At 36.8% G+C, this 25,554-nt stretch overlaps 1 protein-coding gene across 2 annotated transcripts in view; it reads right to left on the reverse strand.

Moving 5' to 3' along the window:
- The window catches only part of SUPT3H (SPT3 homolog, SAGA and STAGA complex component), a 138,146-nt gene extending 113,144 nt beyond the window's left edge, over positions 1–25,002 (reverse strand). The window contains exons 1-3 of one of the 2 annotated variants that reach the window (XM_068960827.1): positions 24,973–25,002; positions 21,349–21,439; positions 16,405–16,544 (exon numbers count right to left, since the gene is read on the reverse strand). In XM_068960827.1, coding sequence (XP_068816928.1) covers positions 16,405–16,544; positions 21,349–21,439; positions 24,973–24,987 — 246 coding nt within the window. In that variant the 5' untranslated portion in view covers positions 24,988–25,002. Of the gene's footprint in view, positions 1–16,404; positions 16,545–21,348; positions 21,440–24,972 lie in introns of those variants that run through there. The other variant, XM_068960825.1, reaches the window with a different exon arrangement.
- Positions 25,003–25,554: the final 552 nt, after the last annotated feature.

A 25,554-nucleotide genomic window follows, 5' to 3' on the forward strand; every position in this document is an offset into this window, starting at 1 on the left:
AATTAAAAACACAACCAACAACACATAGACAATGTTGAAATGAATGATGACAATCCACACAATGAAAATATGACCTTAACAAAACAATATATTAAGGTTCTTCATAGGACAAAAGTAATCCTCTAGAGTTATATTTATATTGTTGCTTTCTTGGTACATTTACAATATGATGAAATAAACAATCTGATTTGTATATAATTTTTTTTAACTTTATTGAAGTATATGGCCAATTTACAATGTTGATTTCTTCTGTACAGCAAAGTGACACAGTTTAAAAACATGTATATACATATATACATTCTTTTCCATTATACTGTGTCACAGGATATTGAATATAGTTCCCTATGCTGTATGGTTGGACCTTGTTGTTCATAAATTTTTTATGGGGGGATCCCTAGTGGCTCAGTGGTAAAAAATCTGCCTGCCAATGCAGGAGATGTGGGTTTGATCCCTGGGTCGGGAAGATACTCTGGAGAAGGATAAGACAACCCTCTCCAGCTTTCTTGCCTGGGAAATCCCATGGACAGAGAAGCCTGGCAGGCTACAATGAGGCTGCAAAACAGTCAGACAAGACTGAGTGACTAAAGAACAACAATACCAATTTCTAAGTAATACTCCTATTGTACAACCTCAGGTATCCTGTAAGTATAGTTAAATGAAGCGTGCCTTTGCATAACCTCTTTTGCATAATGTTCTTTAGAGGACGTAGAAAAACACACAGCCCAGATGGTACTTATTTTCTATAGCACAGTATTTTAATTTCTTAAGTAGCAGGATGGATATTTTGATTAACAAACAAAAAATATAAAATCAAATCCTTTCCCATATTTTCCTCTGGAATTTAAGCAGCAGGAAACATAGTACTAAATGTTGAATGACTTCTTCAACCTTCTGATGTTGATAAGTTTTGATAAACAAAACTGTAATTAACATGAGACTTATGCCGAAACACTTTTGTCATGGTGTTAAAGTATTAACACTCATCGCATGGCTATGGCAATTCTTTGAAAATCACAGGCCGCATGACAGAATATTCCTTCAATATGAAAAACAGACAATCACTTTCTAGAAGTATATTCTCAATTTTATCAAAGTCTCATTCACAGGTACTACTAGCTAAGTGTTTTTGGCTGAATATAATACAATTACAAATTATAGATGTTTAAACAAGACAGAAATTTATTTTTCCTCACATAAGTGAATTCTAGAGACAAGTAATTCAGGCTTAACATAACTGCTTGCTGATGCTGTGAGAGCCCCAGTTACTTCCAACATTGGCTCTGACATTTTCAAGCTGTAGCTTTTTATTTTTTTCCATGCTTTAAAAGTTATTTATTTACATATTTATGCATTCAGTCATTCGTACATTCATTTCCCACCACCTAATCCCTGCTTCACTGAGATATAATTGATGTATAAAATTGTGCAGGCTTTAGCTTTATTTTCATGATATAGAATAACCCCCAAAACTCCAGATAATCACATCTGGATCAAGTAATCAAACATAGGAAGATAAGAAAAGAGGTATACCCCTCTGCCCCTTCTATTTAAGAAAACCAAGAGAAGTCCAAATAGAAATTTATGCTTTCATTTCACTGGCCACAGCCCAACGGTATGACCCAACCTAGCTGCAAAGTAAGAAGAGGGGTGTGGTACTCTGGATGCCAACAGCTAGAAACCAGGTCCATAAAGGAGGATGGATACAGCACGGTGAGCAGCTGTCTCTACCGTGCTGGTGTATATAGTTATTACACATTTATGTGATCTATAATATTGATTTCTAGACCTGATTTTTAGCAGTCATAGTGGCCATGAATGAGCTTAAGAGTCAGTATTCTCTCTCATCACAATACTCACCAACATTTTTTTTTAATGCAATTTATATATTTTTTTAACTTCAGGGAATGCTTTTGAGGACAACACGGAGTCAAACAAATAACTAATAATATTATCTTAACTCCAAAAAGACTGAGATACTCCAGTTTAAAAAGAAATAGATTTACTTGCATTTATCTATTTGCACATGACAGATAGCATAAAACAAGTCAAATGCAGGTGAATGACTTAACAAGGGGCTTGATGAACAATTCACTACAATGGGTGCTTCTTCAATACTTACCATTTTTAATCTACACATTCTACATAAATGTTGACTGGCAGGATAAGGACATTGCTTTTTTACCTGTCCTGTCCTAACAATTTACTGGAATCTTAGCTACAGCCAATGAAAAGCCATCCATCTCAAACTTCATCAATGAGAGAAAAGACAACTGAAGCAGACTTGGGGGTGGGATGATGGCTGAAGTGACCTTGAGAACAATGAAACTTGAAAGTAATAAAGAGTATCTTGAGAGACACTTATCTTTGATATAAGCAAATGTAGGATGGATTTTAATGAAGACACTTCGCATCTTAATGAAAAACTTAAAATTGAAAAAAAAATAGTGCATACTTCTTAGGAAGTTCCCCATTTATGCACTATTTTATTTTAATGATAAAGATATAAACAGAAAGCAAATAAGACAACATGCGAGGAGGTGTATTTGAAAAGGAACGGATAGGGTATATTATAGGGTTAATACAATTCCAATCCAATCTCTATATCCGCTAAATCAGTAATTTTGAGTGGTAACAGCTTTTAATCATAATCTAAAGCTCTGATATATCTTCTTATATGACCCTGAGATACATTCTATTCCATCAGAAAAACTCTAGAGTGGCCAGAGAAGAGAATGCTGACCCATGAATCAGAAGACCTGTATTCCAGGTCTTGTTTTATCTCGAACACAACATGGGAATCTCCAGGTTAAGCTGCTTCATCTCACTATGACTGAGTTCTGTCTCCTCTGTATTGTGCTGATGTTCTGTGATTCCGTATGTATCCTGTACCTTAGTGAAGTTCTGAAATCTTTAGAAATACTTCAGAGCTATAGATTCTAAGATTTGTGCAAGTCCATACTAGAAAATAGCCTCAGTGTATTTGCAGTGATTCTAATATAGAAGAAATATCACTGGAAGAAACCATGAGGTTCCTAACTCCTGGGAAATAGTCAGGCATTTCAAAACGGAAAATGTGTGTGAAATCACTTCTCCTGCAGCACTGATATAGCTATTTACGGCATCAACTTTTGTTATGCCTCCCTTGACTCAAACAGAAGGGCAATGGACTTAGGAAACCAGCAGGTCTTGTGATATGGATAGTTGAAGAGAGACTGTGGCATTCATAACAATCTGTACTTTCATTATAGATGGAGAAAAGAAAAGAATTCAAGGTACGTTTTTTCAGGGAAGTTAAAGGTTAGGAAGATCACTACCACTATGGCTTCAAATACCTCCCCCTCAAGATGCTCCTTACTTAGTGAATTAGGTCTAATACTAGAAACCTAAGGTGTACTCATGAAATTTGCAAAAAGTACAAACCACTATGCAATTCATGTGGAATTCATATGCCTAGTAAATTAAAGAAAAAAATAAGTACACAGTGAAAGCTATTAGTTCTTTTAAGAAAAGTATGTATAAAAGACTATAATATTCAAAGATATACACATGTTGCACCTGGTTTTAGAAAAGGCAGAGGAATCAGAGATTAAATTGCCAACATCCGCTGGATCATGGAAAATGCAAGAGAGTTCCAGAAAAACATCTACTTCTGCTTTATGCCTTTACTATGGCATCTACTATGCCAAAGCCTTTGACTGTGTGGATCACAATAAACTGTGGAAAATTCTGAAAGAGATGGGAATACCAGGCCACCTGACCTGCCTCTTGAGAAATCTGTATGCAGGTCAGGAAGCAACAGTTAGAACTGGACATGGAACAACAGACTGGTTGCGAATAGGAAAAGGAGTACATCAAGGCTGTATATTGTCACCCTGCTTATTTAAATTCTATGCAGAGTACATCATGAGAAACACTGGACTGGAAGAAACACAAGCTGGAATCAAGATTGCCAGGAGAAATATCAATCACCTCAGATATGCAGATGACACCACCCTTATGGCAGAAAGTGAAGAGGAATTAAAAAGCCTCTTGATGAAAGTAAAAGAGGAGAGTGAAAACGTTGGCTTAAAGCTCAACATTCAGAAAACGAAGATCATGGCATCTGGTCCCATCACTTCATGGGAAATAGATGGGGAAACAGTGGTAACAGTGTCAGACTTTATTTTTTGGGGCTCCAAAATCACTGCACATGGTGATTGCAGCCATGAAATTAAAAGACTCTTACTCCTTGGAAGAAAAGTTATGACCAACCTAGACAGTATATTCAAAAGCAGAGACATTACTTTGCCGACTAAGGTCCGTCTAGTCAAGGCTATGGTTTTTCCTGTGGTCATGTATGGATGTGAGAGTTGGACTGTGAAGAAAGCTGTGCTGAAGAATTGATGCTTTTGAACTGTGGTGTTGGAGAAGACTCTTGAGAGTCCCTCCCTTGGACTGCAAGGAGGTCCAACCAGTCCATTCTGAAGGAGATCAGCCCTGGGATTTCTTTGGAAGGAATGATGCTAAAGCTGAAGCTCCAGTACTTTGGCCACCTCATGTGAAGAGTTGACTCATTGGAAAAGACTCTGATGCTGGGAGGGATTGGGGGCAGGAGGAGAAGGGGACGACAGAGGATGAGATGGCTAGATTATCATCACTGACTCGATGGACGTGAGTCTGAGTGAACTCTGGGAGTTGGTGATGGACAGGGAGGCCTGGCATGCTGCGATTCATGGGCTCGCAAAGAGTCAGGCACGACTGAGCGACTGAACTGAACTGATACACGTGTTCTTTGAAAATAAGAACAACATTTTCAAATGGATATCTGATCACATAAACATAGATGAGCATAAAGGGAAACCCCGTGATCAAATAAATTAGTGTAGTGTGATACTTTTTCCTTGTACTAGTCTATACAGCGTCGCTTGTTATATTAAACTGGACACTCTATGAGAAAGGTCATTGATAATTTGATTATAAGGAAATAAAAGTGAGGCTTCAAAAACGTAGGCAAATACAATGGACATGTTTTACACTTCCTTTAAGAAAGTTAATGTCTACTTCCCAACACTAACAAAGGCAGTAGATACCTTCTGTAGACAGAGAATGTGAATATACCTTTGCATATTCCTTAAGAGAAGCATATCCTTTACCATTAACTGAAGAAAGAATAAAATCCCTACCAAGTCCTTATTAAAAAGAAGTCAGAGTTGGTATGTCTGTGACAGTTTAAACAGCATATTATGTGGGAAAACAAAATAAACATTTAACCTGGCCAATGAAAATGGTTTTGGAGTTTCAACATTTGGCAGACAGGTGGAATTAAATTCAAGTCAAGTATTCAGAGAAACTAATATAGTATTTAAATATTTGCTTAAGTAATATAGTATTTAAAATAACATATTTGAAGAAATGTTTTTGTTGAAATGTTTTACAGTTTTAAGTGAGGATATTTTTAAGAGAAAAGGCTTGACTGAAGAATATTTTACTTTCTTTGTCATTCTGGGAACTTTAGTGGGATTTTTATATTTATTCTTTTATTAGCCATGTTCTTTTAAGTCTAAGATAACTGGAGAGTATCCCTTGTAGCTTTTAAAAGGAAATTAGATTTAGATTAAAATTATATAATCATTTTTGAAGGAAGACACTGAGAGTCTCAAAGCTGGATCTAGCAGATGTGTGTGCAGGCTAGAAATGATGAGTGGACCAGTGGAGGGCTGCCTGGAGGTAGTGAGCGTCCATGGCACTGGCTGCCTCCATTGCTGCAAGGCTGCCCTACAAGCCTCCACAGCTGAGTGGTTACTGTGCGGCCCTGCCTTCCAGCCATGTGGCCAGCTACCCGCCTGGTCACCCAAAACGAACCAGGTCAATCAGAGGCCATGTACTGAGATTTGAGATTCCTATCCCAGAGGGTTGGGTCTGCCTCTCTCCAGGTGAAAAAGCTAACTTGGGAGCACGTGCTCGCAGAGCGTTACCCAGGCGGTAAAAAATGTCAATCAACTCGAAAAGAAAAATGAAGCCTGTGCAGAGAGAGAAGCAGGCGATCAGAAGCTGTGAACAGAACGCTGATTTCGTTGGTACCTGCTTTGCAGTTCCTGAGGCCCAGCTATATTTCCTTTGTTGGGTTGCTTAGAAGATACAGATACTCTCATGATAAAATTTGTCTGTATGCGGAGCTCAACATTTTTCTAAACAACATATCATATGGGTTATAAGTGAATTTATAAATTTAGCTTGTCATTGCTTGCCTCTGAATGAATCCATGGTGTCTATACACTCTGTACACCAGTTACAGAAAGAAGAGTGGCAAGTCTTATTGACGTGTAACTCCCAGAATAACTTTGTACTGTCATCTTGAAAAAAAAAAAGGATCTCTTTGCTGTGCGTAACCAACACTTCTTTTATTTAATAGCACAGTAAATTAATATACATCTTTAATTTACCACCAGAACATTGCCAGCAGCTTGGACATAAATTATGTAAAGTCTTGAATGGAATCATTAAGTCCTTTACTCAGTAGGGAGTATGATCATCCTAAATAACCTTATAAAAACAACTTAGGTGGAGGTGCCAAAATTTTTTACTGGCCTCTGATACTAGTAGTTTTGTTAGCAGAGAAAACAAGCTGGATAAAACAGTTTCTAGAGATGCGAAGCAGTTCTATTGTACTGAAAATTTGTGAACACGTAAAACTTAACTTTTAAAACTAAAATACAACATCCTCCAACTTAAATCCTAAAAGTGTGTTCTGAATTCAGGCTGCACCTTCTCATAGAAATATTGTTTTAAATGGTGCGTAGGTTCTGAAGTAATCTTACAAAAACCTCTTTAACCCATATGTATCTGGACTGCATCCAGTTTATGGAAGGATCAGAAGAGGCATAATTAATTAAGAGAATTTGGTCCTTGTCCAGAATTATGCAAAATTATAAAAACACAAAGCTGACATCTTATTTTATTTCTGAAACATCAACCTCCTAGAATATCTCTCTTGAATCTTCTCTTTCCCAAAGAAATAGAACATAGCACATCACGTAATGTTCTCTACCCTTAAATTTCTCTAAAATTCAACGGGTAAATACCTTTACCCCTCGCTGACCAAAAGTCTTTAAAGAAATCCCTTTCAGCAGATGATTAAGAGGTAAGCAATGTAATTCACATCAATATGTAAATAACCAAGTGTCCTTGGCCCTGCAAGTATTTTTAAACATTTTGAAAGAAGAAACAGTGCTCTCTCATATCAACCATGGTTTTGAAAATGGTGGATTTAAGATAACAAAGGTTCACATTTGTAAAACAAATATGATAAATCTCTTATCTTTTAAAATATGTGATTTTTTTTCAGCCATTACCTGAAATAGCCAAAGAAAAGCAAAAATAAAGCAAATAAGCTTCTTTGCCTTGAAGCTCAGCAGGCTAGTAACCATATACAACTCAAGGAACTGCTTCCAGATCAATTTTTCCAAGGTGGAAGAAATAGGACACTTTTCTGCTATTTTCCTTTTCCAGAATAGTGCTTGCACCCATGAGTTTTCCTTCCTAGCATTTTTACCTTTTAACTGTGATCTTCAGCAAGTGCTTTAGGGTCCTCATTTGCAAACAGAGGATAATAACAGAACTGATCCCAAGGGCAGACATGAGCTGATGTCTGTGTCAAGGTTTACAACACTGTGTGGTGTGTACTAAGTCTATACAGGATTCTGTAGTTATCACTATTATATCTGTTTCTCTGGTGTATTACATGTTTTGTCAAGGAAACAACTGTATTGGGAATACCATGTCCCCACGATCTAGTACAGGGGCTGGCACACACACACACACACAAAATAAAAAAATGCTACTTCATTTTTAAGGGCCATAAACTGAGATGTACAGATTTATGCTTCCTCAGAATTTAAAAATAACCACTGAAAGAATTACATACAGGTTAACTCTGAAATTACAAATAAAAAAGAATTAATGAGAACAGGTGAGGAAGCAAAAAACTGAGGAAGAATAAAAAAAGATACAAATGCATGTGCTATGTAAATAAGGGTAATATCATCAATTGAAAGAAATTAAGGGAAAAAATATTAATATACTGTTAAAGACAATTATACCAAACTAACTGGTTCAGAAAGACTAACATTAAAGACAGGCAAAGTTGTAACAAACTTAGGTGTTCACTGGAACAAGAGACCCAGACCTGGACATGCTGAAGGCTCTATCAACAAGATGTGATAGAGCAAATGTGGAGATGCAAGATTTCCATGCTACAAGAAATTAAACAGTAACTTAAAAGGCATCTACAAATTCAAACTATTTTCTAAGTAGAAATCAGCCAATAACTAACAGAACTGTCCAGAGAAGTTATTTAATGGATCAGAGAAGTGAACAAGTATATGTTATTATTTGAAGATGCTAAATTGTAAAATCTTATAATAGCAAATACACAAGAAGTGCATAGCATTTATTGCCAAATGTTCTGAACTGACAACTAGAGGGAATGAACCAGTGGTCACAGATGGTATTGGTTCATTTGAAAAAAAATCTGTTCATTAAAATTAAAACTGATGCTCAGTATCAGCCTGTAGACATATCTGAACACTGCAGGTAAATATTGAAGCAGTGTGGTTAGGAGAACTTCTACAGCTAGAACTGTGGAAAAGCCACTACTCTAAATTAAACAGGAAATTATTCAAACAATGAAAACTATTTGCAACTGGAAGGCACCTTAAAAGGTGTGTTGAAGAATTCCTGGTACAAAACCTTCATAAAGGTATATAGCTTTTTTTGTAATCCTATGTAAATGAGAAGAAAAGACTAATTTTATATACCTGGAAACTGCATTCTTTAAGCAGAAGAGAAAAAATTCAGGTTGTCCAAAGGATAGACTAATAATATTTGCATATATCACCTATTAATTCCCCTTATTTGGACAAATAGTTAATGAAAGTTTATAATGTTCAAGCCACTGTGCTGGGTACAGACGATATGAAAGTATAGTATGTCCATGCTCTCAAGGACCTTATTTAGTAAGTCAAACTAAGCAAAAAACAGCTAGTTATAATCTTTCACATACTAAAATATCAGAACTCAGATGCGGCCAGATGGAGAGAGATTAACGGAAGGCAAGAAAAGATGAATGCCTATTTAGGGAACTGCAAGTTCAAGGGGCTCCTTAAATAGTGTGGGGTGGTGATGGCAGTGTGTGTGTGTTTGTGTGTGTGTATACATGTGTGTTTCGGGGAGTACTATGGGTAAAGAGGAGGAGCAGGAATGGTGGGAGATGAACATGAAAAAGTTTGTTGGGGCCATATTATAAAAGATGCATGAATAACGTGCTAGGGAGTTAAGACTCTTCTACAGAAAACGGAGTCAGGAACAGCAGAAGCCTGGCAGGATCTGATCTGCCCTTTGAACCAATCCTTAATAAACAGGAGAATTCCCAACAGCCATCCACATGCACCAGATTGCATTGATCACTAAATATTTATAGCTTACTCCAAAATTCCTATTTCTAAATGAGGAATACAATGATCTAAGGGTAAGTCTAATTGCTAATGCAGCTTGGTTTGCATGATTTACCATGAGGTGGTGGCAACAATAAGAACTGACATACGGATGGCTAACAAACACATGAAAAGATGCTCAACATCACTCATTATCAGAGAAATGCAAATCAAAACCACAATGAGGTACCACTTCACACCAGTCAGAATGGCTGCGATCCAAAAATCTGCAAGCAATAAATGCTGGAGAGGGTGTGGAGAAAAGGGAACCCTCCTACACTGTTGGTGGGAATGCAAACTAGTACAGCCACTATGGAGAACAGTGTGGAGATTCCTTAAAAAATTGCAAATAGAACTACCTTATGACCCAGCAATCCCACTGCTGGGTATACACACCGAGGAAACCAGAATTGAAAGAGACACATGTACCCCAATGTTCATCGCAGCACTGTTTATAATAGCCAGGACATGGAAACAACCTAGATGTCCATCCACAGATGAATGGATAAGAAAGCTGTGGTACATGTACACAATGGAGTATTACTCAGCCGTTAAAAAGAATTCATTTGAATCAGTTCTGACGAGATGGATGAAACTGGAGCCGATTATACAGAGTGAAGTAAGCCAGAAAGAAAAACACCAATACAGTATACTAACACATATATATGGAATTTAGAAAGATGGCAATGACGACCCTCTATGCAAGACAGGAAAAAAGACACAGCTGTGTATAACGGACTTTTGGACTCAGAGAGAGAGGGAGAGGGCGGGATGATTTGGGAGAATGGCATTCTATCATGTATACTATCATGTAAGAATTGAATCGCCAATCTATGTCTGACGCAGGATACAGCATGCTTGGGGCTGGTGCATGGGGATGACCCACAGAGATGTTATGGGGAGGGAGGTGGGAGGGGGTTTCATGTTTGGGAACACATGTAAGAATTAAAGATTTTGAAATTAAAAAAATAAAAAATTAAAATTAAAAAAAAAAAAAAAAAAAAAAAGAACTGATCTTAAGGCAGCTCCTTAGCAAGGATGCAAATAAAGGAACAGAAGGAAATTACCTAACCACACAATCAATGATAGTCTAATTCCACTCAATAAATGATGGCGCTGAAAGGACAAAACTCTTTCCACAGAATACATTTATTTTCATATTTAGAAGGACTGACTTGCTGAGATTAAACCAGTAAAGATAAATAAAAACCAGGCTACGTAACAAAAATCTGCCCACCTACTGTGGGGAATTCGGGTGAAGGAGAAAGAATAGGGAAACATAATCTACAAAATATTCAGGACAAAAATATTTTGGTTATTACAACAGCCACAATTTGAGAACTATAAACATTAAATGTAAATTAGTGGTAAGTCCTGTGGTGTTCTTAAACTCGATGATATTTTAAAACTCTTCTCTGCCAAGGTGTTTTATAAACAAGCTAGCAGACTGATCTCTAAGGAAACCCTTGAAATGTATCTTTTAAAAGTAAAGGATTGCATTTTCAAAAGGGTAAGGTGAAATTATTTGAGAAAGAAAATATTGATTGATTCTATTAAAAACTTAATTGGACAGTGTCATCAGAGGTGTTAGGAGGAAAATCAAGACTGGACAGTGCAGCCTACAAAGTGCACTTAACAAGACTCAACAGTGTGGTGCAGCAAAGCTGGGGAGATACGGATGGTCGGTTTGCATCACTGCTGTGCATCTTTCCCCCTGGCAAATGATGCTCTGCTTTACTGAAGCTGAAACTTCTGGTGAGGAAGGTGGAAGTGGATGGCCATCACTGTTTCTGTATTTTACTACCAAGGCCAGATTTAAAATACATACTCTGTCTCCGAAACAAAAGATACCAATGGACACTGGATTGCAAGACCTGATTTGGGTTAAGGGAAATATGACTACTATGATTACTGCTTCAATGCTGTCACCGTGTATTTTGCTCCTTAATAGACTAGGCAGGGAAGATAATTTTTTTTTTTAATTCAATTTCACCCAGACATTAAATAGTAAAAAATCCTCAACGACTCTGAAGGTGGAAGATGATACTTGGAATGTGATACTGAATTTTTTTTATCATAGAGACGGTAGTTGTTTATTTGACTGATTTTGCTCTAAAATTTTTCTACAGTTAAGCTTAATCCAAGAGATTAAGCATCTTAAATGTGAGAGAATGATCAAAACACTGCTACCATCACCCAACCACTTCTGGTTTCACAGCTGGTACGTGGGGCACTCTGAGCAAAACAGAAGTCTGACTTTACCCTAGTTCACAGCTCATAGTTCACATGGATAAGAAAAGCCTGAATGAATTCTTTGAGGAACATCTGTCAAATCTGATGTATTAACCTACAGGATGATAAGGACGTGGGTAAGAGTTAGGGAATATTCTATTGTTATAAGATTTGTAACTTACTCTTCATGTCATTGATTGAAATATGTCTTCTCCAGATGTTTTACTGCAATGAATATACAGGTCTCTACCATTCCATAATCAGTGTTAGTCCCTCAGTTGTGTCCAACTCTTTGTGACCCCGTGGACTATAGCCACCAGGCTCCTCTGTCCCTAGGATTCTCCAGGCAAGAATATTGGAGTGGGTTGCTGTTTCCTTCTCCAGGGGATCTTCCTGACCCAGAGATTAAGCCCAGGTCCTGCATTGCAGGAATATTCTTTACTATCTGAACCACGAGGGAAGCCCAATAATCAGAAAGTGGGGATAAAAAGTAGTTTGACAGAGCTGGAAATTAGTTTCAGAGTTATATATCATACCAACCTTTGGGTTCTCCTAAAGTCATGTAACGCTCCCTGGTCTGCAGTTTCTAGGCCAGAAAAATATACACTAAGTTACATTAATTCTGCTCTGTGCTAGCTAGAATTACCAAAGATTTTGGGGGTATTTCTATTAGTATTCCCCGAAGAACAATTTCACAAAGTATTTTTAGATTATCTGAACAAAAGTTACCTTGAAATGAATAACAAAGACACAGTGATGTGTTCTTTTGATGAATCTCTTTCAGAAACGGATCCTGACTATCACACTATTTTACGTTTTAAAATGGACCCTAGTACTATGATTCTGTTTTGTGTCCTCTTCAACAAACCACACTGAAGCTAGTTGTATAAACCACTCTGAAGTTAATCACAAAATATTTCTTGAAGAAGACATGTGCTTTACTTCAGAATAAACAAAATTTCAAATAAAACAGCAAGTGAAATAGAATATACATGTCTTCATCACACAACCAATAATCTACTATGAAGGTTCAAAATTCAAGACCAAATACAGAAATAGTCATAAAAATGCCAACCATTTATTGAGCCTATATTCCCCTTACCAGTGTACTCAGCTAGCTTTTGACTTGCCAGTTATTACTAAAGGCCTGTGAGGGCAGAAACCATATTTTGTCTTTTTTATAGTTGTAACTTCAGGACCTAGTACAGTGACTGATTTACAAAAGAAGCTCAGACAAATGCTGAATGAATTAAAGAGTGGAAGGACGGATGGATGGATGGTTTGCCTAAATCCAAAGAAAATGATTTCCGCTCATTCTAACATGCTGTCTCTAAGGGAAAAAATCCCAGAGATTTGAGCAGAGAGTCAAGATTATGACGTACCTCCTCTGCCAATTCTTACACATAATGAGAGGTCATTTATCCTTAAGGACCTTTGTGTCTGCCTTTTCAGCACCTATTTCCTTCTTCTTAAAGCTGCAGGCACTCATGCTTTTACAGAGGTTAACTGCCCCCTCTTTGGAGATGGAGCATATGACTTAGGCTAAGCCAATCAGAGCATGGTCATCCTATCAGTACAATTCAGATGGCACATGAGGTCTTATTCAACTTTCAGTCAGTTTTAAACAATCTTTAAGCTGCCTCAAATTTTATGTATTCCATTCTACTTTCTTTCTAGATTCCAGGATTAGGCCTCTGACTTAAAAACAAACAATAAACAGTCACTGGGGACTTTCAGCACCCTAAGCTATTTAAAGGCTGCCCTTTGGTGAGCTCTGAACTTTGGTCCCCTGTTTATTTTACCTTTTTGAGGATTAGTCAGAAAGTAGAGAATTCACTCAATTTTCTTTTTAGTGTTCCTTATTTACACCTCCTTCACAAACCCTAGCAGCTCATCAGACAGGATATTTTACTTGGTTAATGAGTAGAGCAGCAGGGTCTTAGCTGAGGCTCATATGTGAGGCTCTTATGTAAGTCACCACAGGTCCTTTGTTAAGAAAATACAAAGCTACCTGCAGGCTTCAGTGATCCTTTCTTGGCCTTGGTTGATAGTCACATTTAGTTGATCAGATCTCAAAAGATTGGGATGCAAGAAACAGGATCAACAGTCAAGCACACCTGGGTCTTTCTGGTGGTGGGTAGAGGGGGTCTGAAAGGTGCTTGGAGGGGAGTTGTATTTATATGTATTAGGCTTATTATTTCCCTGCTTCTCTTTCCTAGTCTCTCAAATATACTGAAGCAATTCTGAACATTGTTTAATCTACACTTGATAATTTAAGAGGGATCTTCAGAGGTCATGGGTCATAGATCTCTACTATTCATTCACCAAAGTGTTGGTGATGGGGAAAGATAATAAGAGTTAGTTCACTTAATATGATGATGGACTAGCAAGCAGATATAAAAAATGGACATAAAATTTACACTTTTTTATATTTCAAATATATAATACTTAACGAAGCAAATGATGAGTAAAACACAAAGCCAAGCACACACACAAATCAGCTGAAAAGAACAGGAAAGAACTCAGTTTTTCATACGCTTCCTCAATGTTTTGAGAAAAAGCTAGGGTCCCAAGAGAGTTTTTATGTCTATATATTTCTTTTTCTCTTCTCAATTACATTTAAATGAAACAAAAAAGAAAAAAAACAATAACAAGCTTTGTTGGTAGGTCTATACCATTTTCATACGTTCTAGGGGAGAAGGTAGTAAACAAAGCTTCTACAACTGTAAGTGATGCTTAGAGGAAAATTGAATCACTGAGTGATGCCAGGACTGATTACTCTACTGCACTTTAAAAGCCAGGGATTGCAGTCTGTGAGTCCAAAGTGGTTTCATATGGACTGCCACAGTTGTGGTTTACGCTTGAAACTATAACCTGTCAAATTAGAAGCAGGCAAGGACTATGCTCTTAACGGTTCCACTTTCTACTGTCTACAGTTTTGTCTACAAGTTCAGCAATTTTTATCCAGTTTAAGTTCTGTTATTTGGATGAATAGAATCTCAAAACTACTCTTTGTTATTTTGGTTAGAGATTTTAGTTATGATTCAAGGCTTGGAGAAGCTGGCAATCTTAACTTTTCTTGTATAGATGAAGCTGACTTTGACTGCAATTGTTTCTATCAACTATTGATATTTTATTATCCTAGTCACCACTATGCAATATATATTATAACTATAGGGAAGAGAAATTTAAACCGTATGAGCTCCTAAGCTTTTTCTGCCCTACATTTCCAAATATTTGATTCATTTGAACTTGTACCTTACTGACTCACCAGTTTTCCAGGCCCACAGTAGCCTGCTATTATGAGCTTACTGTTACAACATGCTCCATTTCTCTTCTTCTCCTTGATTGTGGAATGCCCTTCTGGGCAATAGACTTGGTTGACAGAGATTTTCCTGTCAAAATTGAAAGAGCTACTTGTTCAATTTCACTAATGTTTTCTGTATAGTCCTTTCTTAATAAATTTTTCTTAATGCCCATTTGTATAATGTAAAAATGTTTAAAAAATAAAGCATCAACAATATTTGCTCTCTGCGTAATACATCATAAGTAAAACCATGCCACTAAACAATCATATCCTGTTTAGGCCATAATGACATCAGAAATATATGTTTATCATCTGCTTTGGACAACTGAGCATGTTTCTTGCCCAAGGCAAAGCTGAACTAAAATCATTTGCAGTTGCCTCAAACCAAGATAACCACACATTTCCAAGGTAATTGATACCTAAGAAGAACACTGCCTTTAGATCACAGCTCGTGATCTAAGCATACTAACTCTTGAAAGAAGGCTGTTAAATTTTATAAAGCATGGATGGCTACTGGACTTCCTCCAAAATTTAACATGAAATAATTATATTTTTAGCATGCATAGAGACTATGATAAAGTCAGCACTTAGCACAATCTTTCAGAACTCTGGAATTACCTCTCTTGCCCAATTTAAAGAGAAGGGGAAAAATGGAGTTTTGTTTTTTTTTTTTTAAAAAGCATGTAAAAGCATTATAAGAATGATAAGAATGACGCCTTATATATTGAAAGGCACTCAAATGAAATCAGTCACTACTTTTGTTTTTCCAAAGTATAATATTTAAGGAAACAATTTTATGAATAAATAGCTAGGGTACATAGAAGGCATACAATTTTTCTTATCCATTTTTAAAACATGCCCAGGGAATCCAAGCACTTGTCACTGACATTGCTTTACAGCAATATAAAGCATGTAATTGCCCTGGATACTACCTTAGCCGGTGAGGCCAACCACAGCCTGCAGCTACACACTGGAAAATATAGCTCTTCATACCATATGCCAACACAAAAGCAGTAAGAATTAGTTTTCCCCACAAAGATAACTGGATGGTTTGGTACAAAAACTAAGTAAATCATTTAATTATAAACTAGCTTTTATGGAAGAAAATAATATCAGTAAAAGTAAAATCCAGAAGGAAGCTTAGGAAGATCTACTCATATTCAAAGGTGGAAACAAAGAAACAGGGGACTGAAGCTGTTTCCCAAAGTCAGCTATGAAGGCAGAGTTTGACATCCTTCCCAGGACTACTTCACTGCACAATGCTGCTTCAGACATGAAACCACTGATTTGGACAATTCAGACAAACATTTAAAGGACCTAAGAATAGAATAATCCAATATTATACACATTGCAATGGTTCTTCTATTACTCTAACAAGGGAAGCATGTACTATACCTCCATTCTTTCTTGTTTAACTTCATCAATTTCATCATCTTCAAACATTGCCAAGAGTTCTCCTGTTTGGTCAATAGAGTTGAGAAAGTCTTGAGCGATTTTTTGTCTTTTGTTTACATTATTGCTGCCACTCAATTTGTCTTCATGAAGATAAAGGAAGGAAAAACAAAATATTCTTAAATAGGTTTACATCAGTCCTAACCATTGTTAAGTATGGAATACTGCATATAAAATTCAAAATTGGAATTCTCTCAAAATAATCTTCCAAAGGAGAACCCTTGTATCCAAAAAAAAGCATAATGTCTTACAGAATTGAATCACCTACTTATGTCATGAATAAGATTGAGAGAATAATACCAAATAATCAATTGCTACAGTAAGTATTTATAGATTGATTAAAATTTCTTACCAAAAAAAAAAGAAGCCTATCAGATTTGGAAAAAGAATCCTGCTATGGCAAGCCCAATTGAGAAAATAAAAACAAAGACATAAATAAAAGGCATTAGGATTGCAACTTGAAATTAAAAGAAGAAAATACTAGGTACATTACTATGACAATCTATGTAAAATCTATGGGATGAGATTTTACTCTTTTTCTCATAAGAGATAAAACTATCATACTTCAAAGCAAAACAAAACTCTAAGAAAGTTACTGCAAAAAGTCAGGAAGGCATGTAACATACAATACGTAATTAGTACAGTTTAATACACAAAGGTTATCAGTGTGACTTAGTAAGAACTGGGTTATTTTTTAATGTGACAAATTACATACTCATATACCAAATAAAGACAACCCTAACATTTTAGAGTGAGAATAAAAACTGTCATTCCCTGCTCCAATACAACTTCGTTATCACCCACCTATGTTGCTACTATCAAATATACTACATATCTGTATGCTACAGACTCGACAGTACAGTTATATATATTAATACAATTGCTAACACAGTCATATTTTCTATTTACCTACATAATTACATTTATAGATACCCTCTGGGATGTCTGTGTGTATGCATGTGGATTTAATTTCTACTTGTTTCTATTAATATAATTTCTATTTCTTAATTGGTATTCTCTATTTTGTGAGACACTGTAACCATACCTTTCTTTTGTTATATTTACAAATGGTTTCCTTAAGTCTTTTGAACGTATTTATCAGTTCAGTTCAGTCGCTCAGTCATGTCTGACTCTTTGCGATCCCATGGACTGCAGCATGCCAGGCTTCCCTGTCCATCACCAACTCCCGGAGCTTACTCAAACTCATGTCCATCGAGTTGCTGATGCCATCCAACCATCTCATCCTTTGATGTCCCCTTCTCCTCCTGCCTTCAATCTTTCCCAGCATCAGGGTCTTTTCCAATACGTCAGTTCCTTGCATCAGGTGGCCAAAGTATTGGAGTTTTTTATACTCCAAAAAATTGAATGTATTTATAATAGCTATTTAAAGTTTTCATCTGTGAAGTCCAACATCTGGGCCTCCTCAAAGGTACTTTGTCTTATCTGTTTTTTCTTGTCCTTTTTATGGATCATATATATCTGTTTTTTTGCATGTCTAGTATTTTGTTGTTGTTGCTGTTGATGAAAATGGATATTTTAGGAAATATACTAGAGCAACTCTAGATAATAATTCCCTTTCCATCCTGGGGCTTGTTGTCATCATTTGCTTTTTTTGTTTGTTTGTTTGTTTGTTTAGTGACTTGGCTGGACTAGTTCAAATAAGTCTCCTTTTTAGCCTTCAGTGTTGCTCTTCAGATAGCACAGCCTTGAGCATGTGAAGAGCTTACTCCACCACCAGGAATGACTGTGGTTTTTAAGTCAGGTTCTCTTTTGCTGTCACTTTTCTCTCCATTAAGTTTCTGGCTGGTCTGACTCTATTTGTATCATACACAGCTGTTAGCTTCCACTAACTGCTGGCTGAGAGTTCTGCTGTTTCAATAATACTATTGAGCACAAATTGCTCCACAGACTGATCTAAATAATTTGGGTCACTCTGCACAGTCAAGGCTGACCAGCCTGTAAGTTTTGCTCTGACCCCAGGAGGGGGTCTTCTTAGCTATTGCTCTTCTTAGCTACTGCTTTCTTTTGTCAAAACTTTAAGCTGGTGCACTGTTTTCTGTGTTGTTATTAGTATCAAAGTGACCAGCTTCCTCTTATTGGTTCACCACCAGGATCTCCATTGTTTTAAAACACTCTTAGTCAAGACCTTCCAAATGCTCTTTTCCAAAGAGTCAGTCCCTGCAGGAAGAGCTGTAGAGCTCTCTGCTATTAAGGCTCTCTCTTACTGGCTGAATCTCTGCACTTCTGTACTAGAGCTGGAGTTGGGAAGAGCAGTCAGTACTCCAAGAAAGCCTGTCCTGGATCTAAGAGGGGGGACCTCGTTATAGATTCAGACTCCTGTCTTCAAGGCTTGTCTCTTCTGGTGTGAAGTTTACTCCCTGTGAGCAAGTCAAGATGTGAAGAAAGCAATGGCAACCCACTCCAGTACACTTGCCTGGAAAATCCCATGGACGGAGAAGCCTAATAGGCTGCAGTCCCTGAGGTCGCTGAGAGTTGGGCACGACTGAGCGGCTTCGCTTTCACTTTTCACTTTCACGCATTAGAGAAGGAAACGGCAACCCACTCCAGTGTTCTTGCCTGGAGAATCCCAGGGACGGGGGAGCCTGGTGGGCTGCCGTCTATGGGTTGCACAGAGTTGGACACGACTGAAGGTGAACTCCGGGAGTTGGTGATGGACAGGGAGGCCTGGCGTGCTGCGACTCATGGGGTCGCAAAGAGTCGGACACGACTGAGCAACTAAACTGAACTGAACTGAACTGAAGAGACTTAGCAACAGCAGCAGCAAGTCAAGACGGGGCAACCTGAGAGCTTCCCTATTACTAGAGTGAGTGACAGTCACAGTCCTTGTAGCTGTGCTTGCCTAGCAGTGAAGTTCTGCAACACAGAGCTGAAGAAGACAAGAGAGGCTGACCTCCTGCCCTTCCTGGGGTGAAACTGTCACCCTAGATTAGGGGGTAGAGAAGTAAGGGCCCAGTGTTCCTGGACGCATGTACCCAGAGTAAAGCTTGTATCACTTTGAGCTGGGGCACCAGGGTAGGAAGGGAGGAGAGAGGTGATGAGAGCAGACTGTGGCTCAAAGGCAACAGATTCTCACTGTTCTTAATGAGATTTAGTAGACTGTTTCTGAATATGTTTCTCCATTTGCTGCCTGCCCTTAAGAACAGTTACTAGAGATTTTATTTTTTATTTTATTTATTTATTTTTTTAACTATTATTTTTCTTCATTCTCATGAGTTAAATGTGTTTCTCTGGGCAAAGAGTCTACCACAGTCCTCACATGGCCATTCCAGAAGACCCACTTCAGTATTAAATGTATTTTACCTGAGTATTTTATTTTATAAATTGTATCAACTACAGTGTACCCTTGAAGAACACAAGTTTGAAACACGTGTATCCACTTAAACCTGGATTTTTTTTTTCCACTAAATGCATACTACATGACTCTACATGGTTGGAGAGTATGGGGACACAGAACAGTGTATATGAGGGCCAACTGTAAAGTTTTTGGCAAATTTAACTGTAGAGACAGCTGGCACCCCTAACCTCCATGTTGCTCAAGGGTCAACTGTACTTTAGAAGTTTATATAAGGCACATGAAATTAGAAAATTTAAATGATAAAGTGGAGAGGTTTGAAATAAATTGAGGAGGAGAGGGCATCAAACTGACATATGACAGTGTGAGTAAAACTGAATACTAGTCTGAGCTTCTTGGTGTTCAAAGCATCATATTAACAGCCATCATTGATTCAGTGGCAGGAGTGTATCAGGTGCTTCTCATATATCATATTGAACTGTAATGGCCAGTAATATAATTTCTGACTTTCAAATGAGAAAAGTGAGCCTCAATGATGCTTCTAGAAAGAAAGCAGAGAACCGGGATTAACAGGAATTTAGATCTGTTTGCTCCAGGTCTGTGTTTTTCATGCTCACCATAAATGAAAGCATTTAAATTCATTTGGAGAACTATTTTGCAGGAGTTAAATTGTATGAGAACTGTAGGAATATGAAATAGACAATACTGATTAAATGTTTGATCAGTATTTTTTTTTTCTTTTGACACAGCTATTACTCTTGCGGATCTGTTGAGGATTAATGAAAGTAACTGGTCCTCTTTCAAAGTCAGTTAACTCTTTAGTTGGTTCTGAGCAATTTTCTGGAATTGTCCTTAATACAGTAGAGTTTGTTTAGCTACTTTATCACTAGCAAAGGATACCACTATACAGTGACCATATTCAATACAAAGTAGATGTGTTATTTCTAAAAACACAAACATTTATTTTGATTAGTACTATTTAGTAATTATCTGTTTTCAGCTTATCAGTATTTGATTTTTGCAACATAAATATTTTTTCTAAACATCCTAAAACAGGGAATTAAGTTGGAAAGTCAGCTAAGGAAAAATTCCCACTTTGTGTCAGATTTCTGGTTAGATTTCAAACAGCCCGAAAATAATACATTAAAATGATGTGACTTTACAGTATAAAATATATCAGATACTTTCTATAATAAAGTAACAAAAAACCATATGTGTCAATTTCAAAGATATAATAGTTCAGGCTCCCTACATTCACAACAGAAAAATTATATTTGCTAAAATCAATTATGTTTTATATCGGCACAATTTTCTCAGTTTCATGATATTTTGAAGTAAAGCAGGTTATTTTATTAAAAGAAGAATTAAAATAACAGATTACTCTGAAGTCACACAATTGGAAAAATCACAAGATTTAAGTACTGACTATATAAATACTTGGGCAGTTACTAAACTACATATTTAACAGAAGGACATACATTGAACTCTGATGGGAGTTATCTATGTTGACTCTGTATAAATGTGTCATTGGCATACAGGTGTCACATAAGTTTTAGTTTAGTGCTTTAAGTTACCTTCCAGAAGATCATCCTCGTCAATGCCTTTGACAATCTTTGATTTGTAGTCTCGGAAAAACATGTATTTTAGCAGTCTTCTAAGTTTTTTCTATTAAAAATATGAAATAAGTAAAGAAGAGACTTTACACATATATTCATTTTAATGATTAAAAACTACTATGATAACTAAATCCCCTTCATGGATCACAGCCTTGTCGTGGTGAAAGGGCTTGTGTAACTCAATGAAGCCATGCCATGTAGGGCCATACAAGATGTAGAGGTCACAGTGGAGAGTTCTGACAAAACGTGGTCCACTGGAGGAGGGAATAGCAACCCATTCCAGTATTCTTGCCAAGAGAACCCCATGAACAGTATGAAAAGGCAAAAAGATACGACACCGGGAGATGAGCCTCCCAGGTCGGAAGGTATCCAATATGCTACTGGGGAAGAACGAAGGGCAATTACTAATAGTTCCAGAAAGAATGAAGCAGCTGGGTCAAAGTGGAAATGATGTCCAGTTGTGGATGTGTCTGGGGGTGAAAGTAAAATCTGATGCTATAAAGAAAAGGTCAGGGGAGCGTGGCGTGCTGCAGTCAGTGGGGTTGCAAAGAGTCAGATACAACTTAGTGAATCAACAACAGCAACAAGAACAGTGATAACTAAATAGAATAAACTTGTACCCCAGGACCACTGGAAAAATATAGCAATTCTCAGCATAGTACTATGAATATAAAGTTTAGTCATCAAATTCAACATAAAAGCTACAACACAAGCATTTTTAAAAGCACATTTGATTTGAAGGTATTCAGATACTCCAGAATCACAATTAATTTTATTTTTTGTTTTTTGTTGTTGTTGTTAAATTCCTTCTGAAGATTGCAATAAATATCACATTCTCCACAGTAAGCTGACAATACTGTCTTTGTGGAATTTTGTACACCGTCAAGACCAAATTTCATTTTTTAAAATGATTTATAAACACCTATACAAAAGTTTGCAACAACTGTTTGAAGAAGTCAAGCACTTTCCTTTTTTATTTATTTTTTTTAATTCCCTGAGAATCTTTTATTTAGAAGAGTTGGCTTATGTTTTATATTTCTGGAAAACATCCTGTAATCTGAGAAACGCATTTTTTATGAAACTCAAAGCTGATGAATGATAGTTGAGGCTTTTTTAGGTTTATTAGAAGACTACAATACCGCTTAACTTTAAAAGTAACTGATGTGTGTGCTCAGTCTGACTATTTGCGACCCCATGGACTGTAGCCTGCCAGGCTCCTCTATCCATGGGATTTTCCAGGCAAGAACACAGAACTGGTTGCCAGTTGTATGCTTATACTTAGAGTAGATGATTACTGGGTTCTGGTCTTCAGGTTTAAGATTCCTAATGGCAGCTGAAACATATTTTACAAAGCTCTTCTACATGCATTTTATTTGATATTTTTGATAGCCCTGAGATACAGACAAACATTATCATCTTTTTTTATATATAGGGAAACTGAGGTTCAGGATAGTCTCACAATTAGAGCCAAGCAGGGCCAGAAGGAACGCATAACATCTGAACCTCAATCTCCTTATTTACAAGGTAAGTAAAGTACTTACCTTAGAGGAATATTGTGAGAAATAAATCAGAAAATGAGCGAAGCTGTCTAGTGCAGGATGTAAAATACAGTGGGCAGTCAACAACTTCTACTTGAATATAAACTGGAATTATTAAGAGAAAAAACATATACCTGGATCCAGGTCTTTGCTATCCCTCCTTTCTCTTTGCTCTGATTCCATTCAGTATTTTAGATTTGATTCTGTCTTATATTACAGTTGTGTAAACTACTTTAAATTCTGTTTGGAACATGTCAGCATATAAAGAAAATTATTATTTGGAGGAGAAAGATGAGAACACTGGCAACTATCATATTACAGCTATGTTCCTGGTTGCTTAAAAGATTCTGATTAAGAGTCCTTCTGGCCAGTAGAAGGGCTTTGACAATTGGTATATGTCCCTGAAGGGGTCCATAGGATTTAAAACGTTGACTCCTCCAAGAGGTAGGAAAAAGTGTTGACGTGGACTACTTTTTGTGCTGGCCTGATTACCTCTGTTGATGAAAAAGAAAAACCTACTGGAGGTATTCTGCAAAGGATTGATGCTAACTCCACTGTTACCCAGCTGTCTTCATAAAGAACTTGGCTCACAGTCCCTGCTTCTCCAAGGGCACATTCAGGCTCCTTCCTCTCAGCACCACTCGCTGTATGGTGCCTACTTCTCCTATGTCTTCCTAGTGACGTTACTAGCTCCTGAATAGCCTTACGCTTCACTATCTTGCTAAAACCTTCCTTCCTATTCACTTCCAGAGCCATCATACTAATCATGGTTTGCCTTGATTACTAAGCCTGAACCCTGGTTAGTTCCATTCTAATATAATTGCATGAGTTTCAACCTAGGCAGAAAACCTCCATTCCACCACATTTTACAGACTCTCCATCTAATCGCACAACCTTAAAATACTGTGAGTCTCAAAATGCTTCTTCAACTCAATGATACAGATTTCTTAAACCAGATTATAGCTTCTTGATAGTAAAGACATTTCTTTTCTCTTTATAGTCCTCATACCACGTAAGAGTCAATGAACTAAAAATTCATAAAATTTCATGGTAGACTGGTGGAGGTGCAGTTTGTATATCCCACAGCATAAAGAAGAGAAAATCCTTCATCCAAGTTTAGTGAATCTTCAATCAATTAGAAGGAAAGGTTTTTATGAATATAAAGTAATGGGTATCAGAAAGACAGGATATCCTGAAGGTCAGATGGGATGCCTTCTGATAAAAATCTGAGCCACAAACATACAAAAATGGTGAAAGAAAAATCAGTAAGTGTAATTAAAAGACCAGGGGAAAATAATGGAGAAATGAAAGATGGAGCATTAGGAACTAAGCCCTGGGTGCTCATCTGGGTTAGCAGCTACCATAACATGCTGTGGTTACTCAGCTCGTTTCTCCACATGTAAGGACCTTTTAGATGAAAACTGTACTAAAAACATGCAGAAAGTCAAAATGTTTTCAACTAGCTACTCATGGAAGACAGTTATGACAAAATTATATGCTTAAATAGTTTAATATCAGAGTTCAAAGACAGATCTCTAGCAAATAAAAAAACCCTAAGTAATAAGAGTATATATTTTATGCTATTGCAATATTCATCTTGATTGATTTGCCTTTTCCTATTAACCAGTGTCACAGAAAAAACTTTGTATTTCAAGTGAAAAACTACTCTATGAACATCTACAACCCTGTATAAAATTAGAAAAATAAATATGCCATTTAGTTATATCCCAGTTACCAGAACAAAGTACCCAGTCAAGATCTAGTGAATTTCATGTAGCAATGAAAATGTCTAAATAGATATGTTAAGGATAAGTGAGAATTAGTTGTCAGCAGTTTTATATAAGTGCCCTTGTCCATGTAAAAAAAAAAAAATCAATTCTGTTGTAGTAAACCATTTTGTTGTTGTGCAAACTATGATTTCCAAACATGAGTTCAACACTTATGATTCCAATATGAAAGCCATATAACAAGGGTAGCTTCCTTACATAAGTGTAATTAAACACAAAGTATGGCATTTCAATACAGTGAAATTCTTTTACATTACCTTATCCTTGCGCATCAGAAACAGAAGATCTTCAGCAGAGATTACTCTTGCTCCCCGAAGCTGAGAAACTTCAGCAGCTTGCTGTAACTAACAACAAAGGAAATTTTTCTTAATAATCTAAATTAAATATACTACAGTCATGATGTCTCAAGAGAGATAAATACACTAAGAGTTAAAAATCTCTGGGGATCACTCAGCAATCACATTACTGCTTTAAAAAGCAAAATGTCTTATGTTTAAAGGTATAAAAAAATGCAATTAACTTATATGCCCACCTGTAACTGATACAATAAACAGAAATCCTTGATTTCTTTCATGCAAAAGAAAAATCAAGTGCAGCTTCCAGAAATGCATTAATGCACCTGAAAATAATTTTATGAAATTTTATCCTCATATCCATGTGAGCAATGGTTTTGCTCAGTATCACTAGTTGAATAACTATATTATTAATCTGAGCTCCCATGCTGGTATGATTTGAAATAGGCCCATTCAGAACTTTAAAAGATCAACAAAAACAGTAGCTGTTTCTAATATCCAAAGGAAAAAAAAATAGTTTTAGTTTTGGCAAGTCTTCAGTGGGCA

This window comes from Capricornis sumatraensis, chromosome 22 (assembly GCF_032405125.1).
Source record: "Capricornis sumatraensis isolate serow.1 chromosome 22, serow.2, whole genome shotgun sequence".
NCBI classification, from domain to species: domain Eukaryota; kingdom Metazoa; phylum Chordata; class Mammalia; order Artiodactyla; family Bovidae; genus Capricornis; species Capricornis sumatraensis.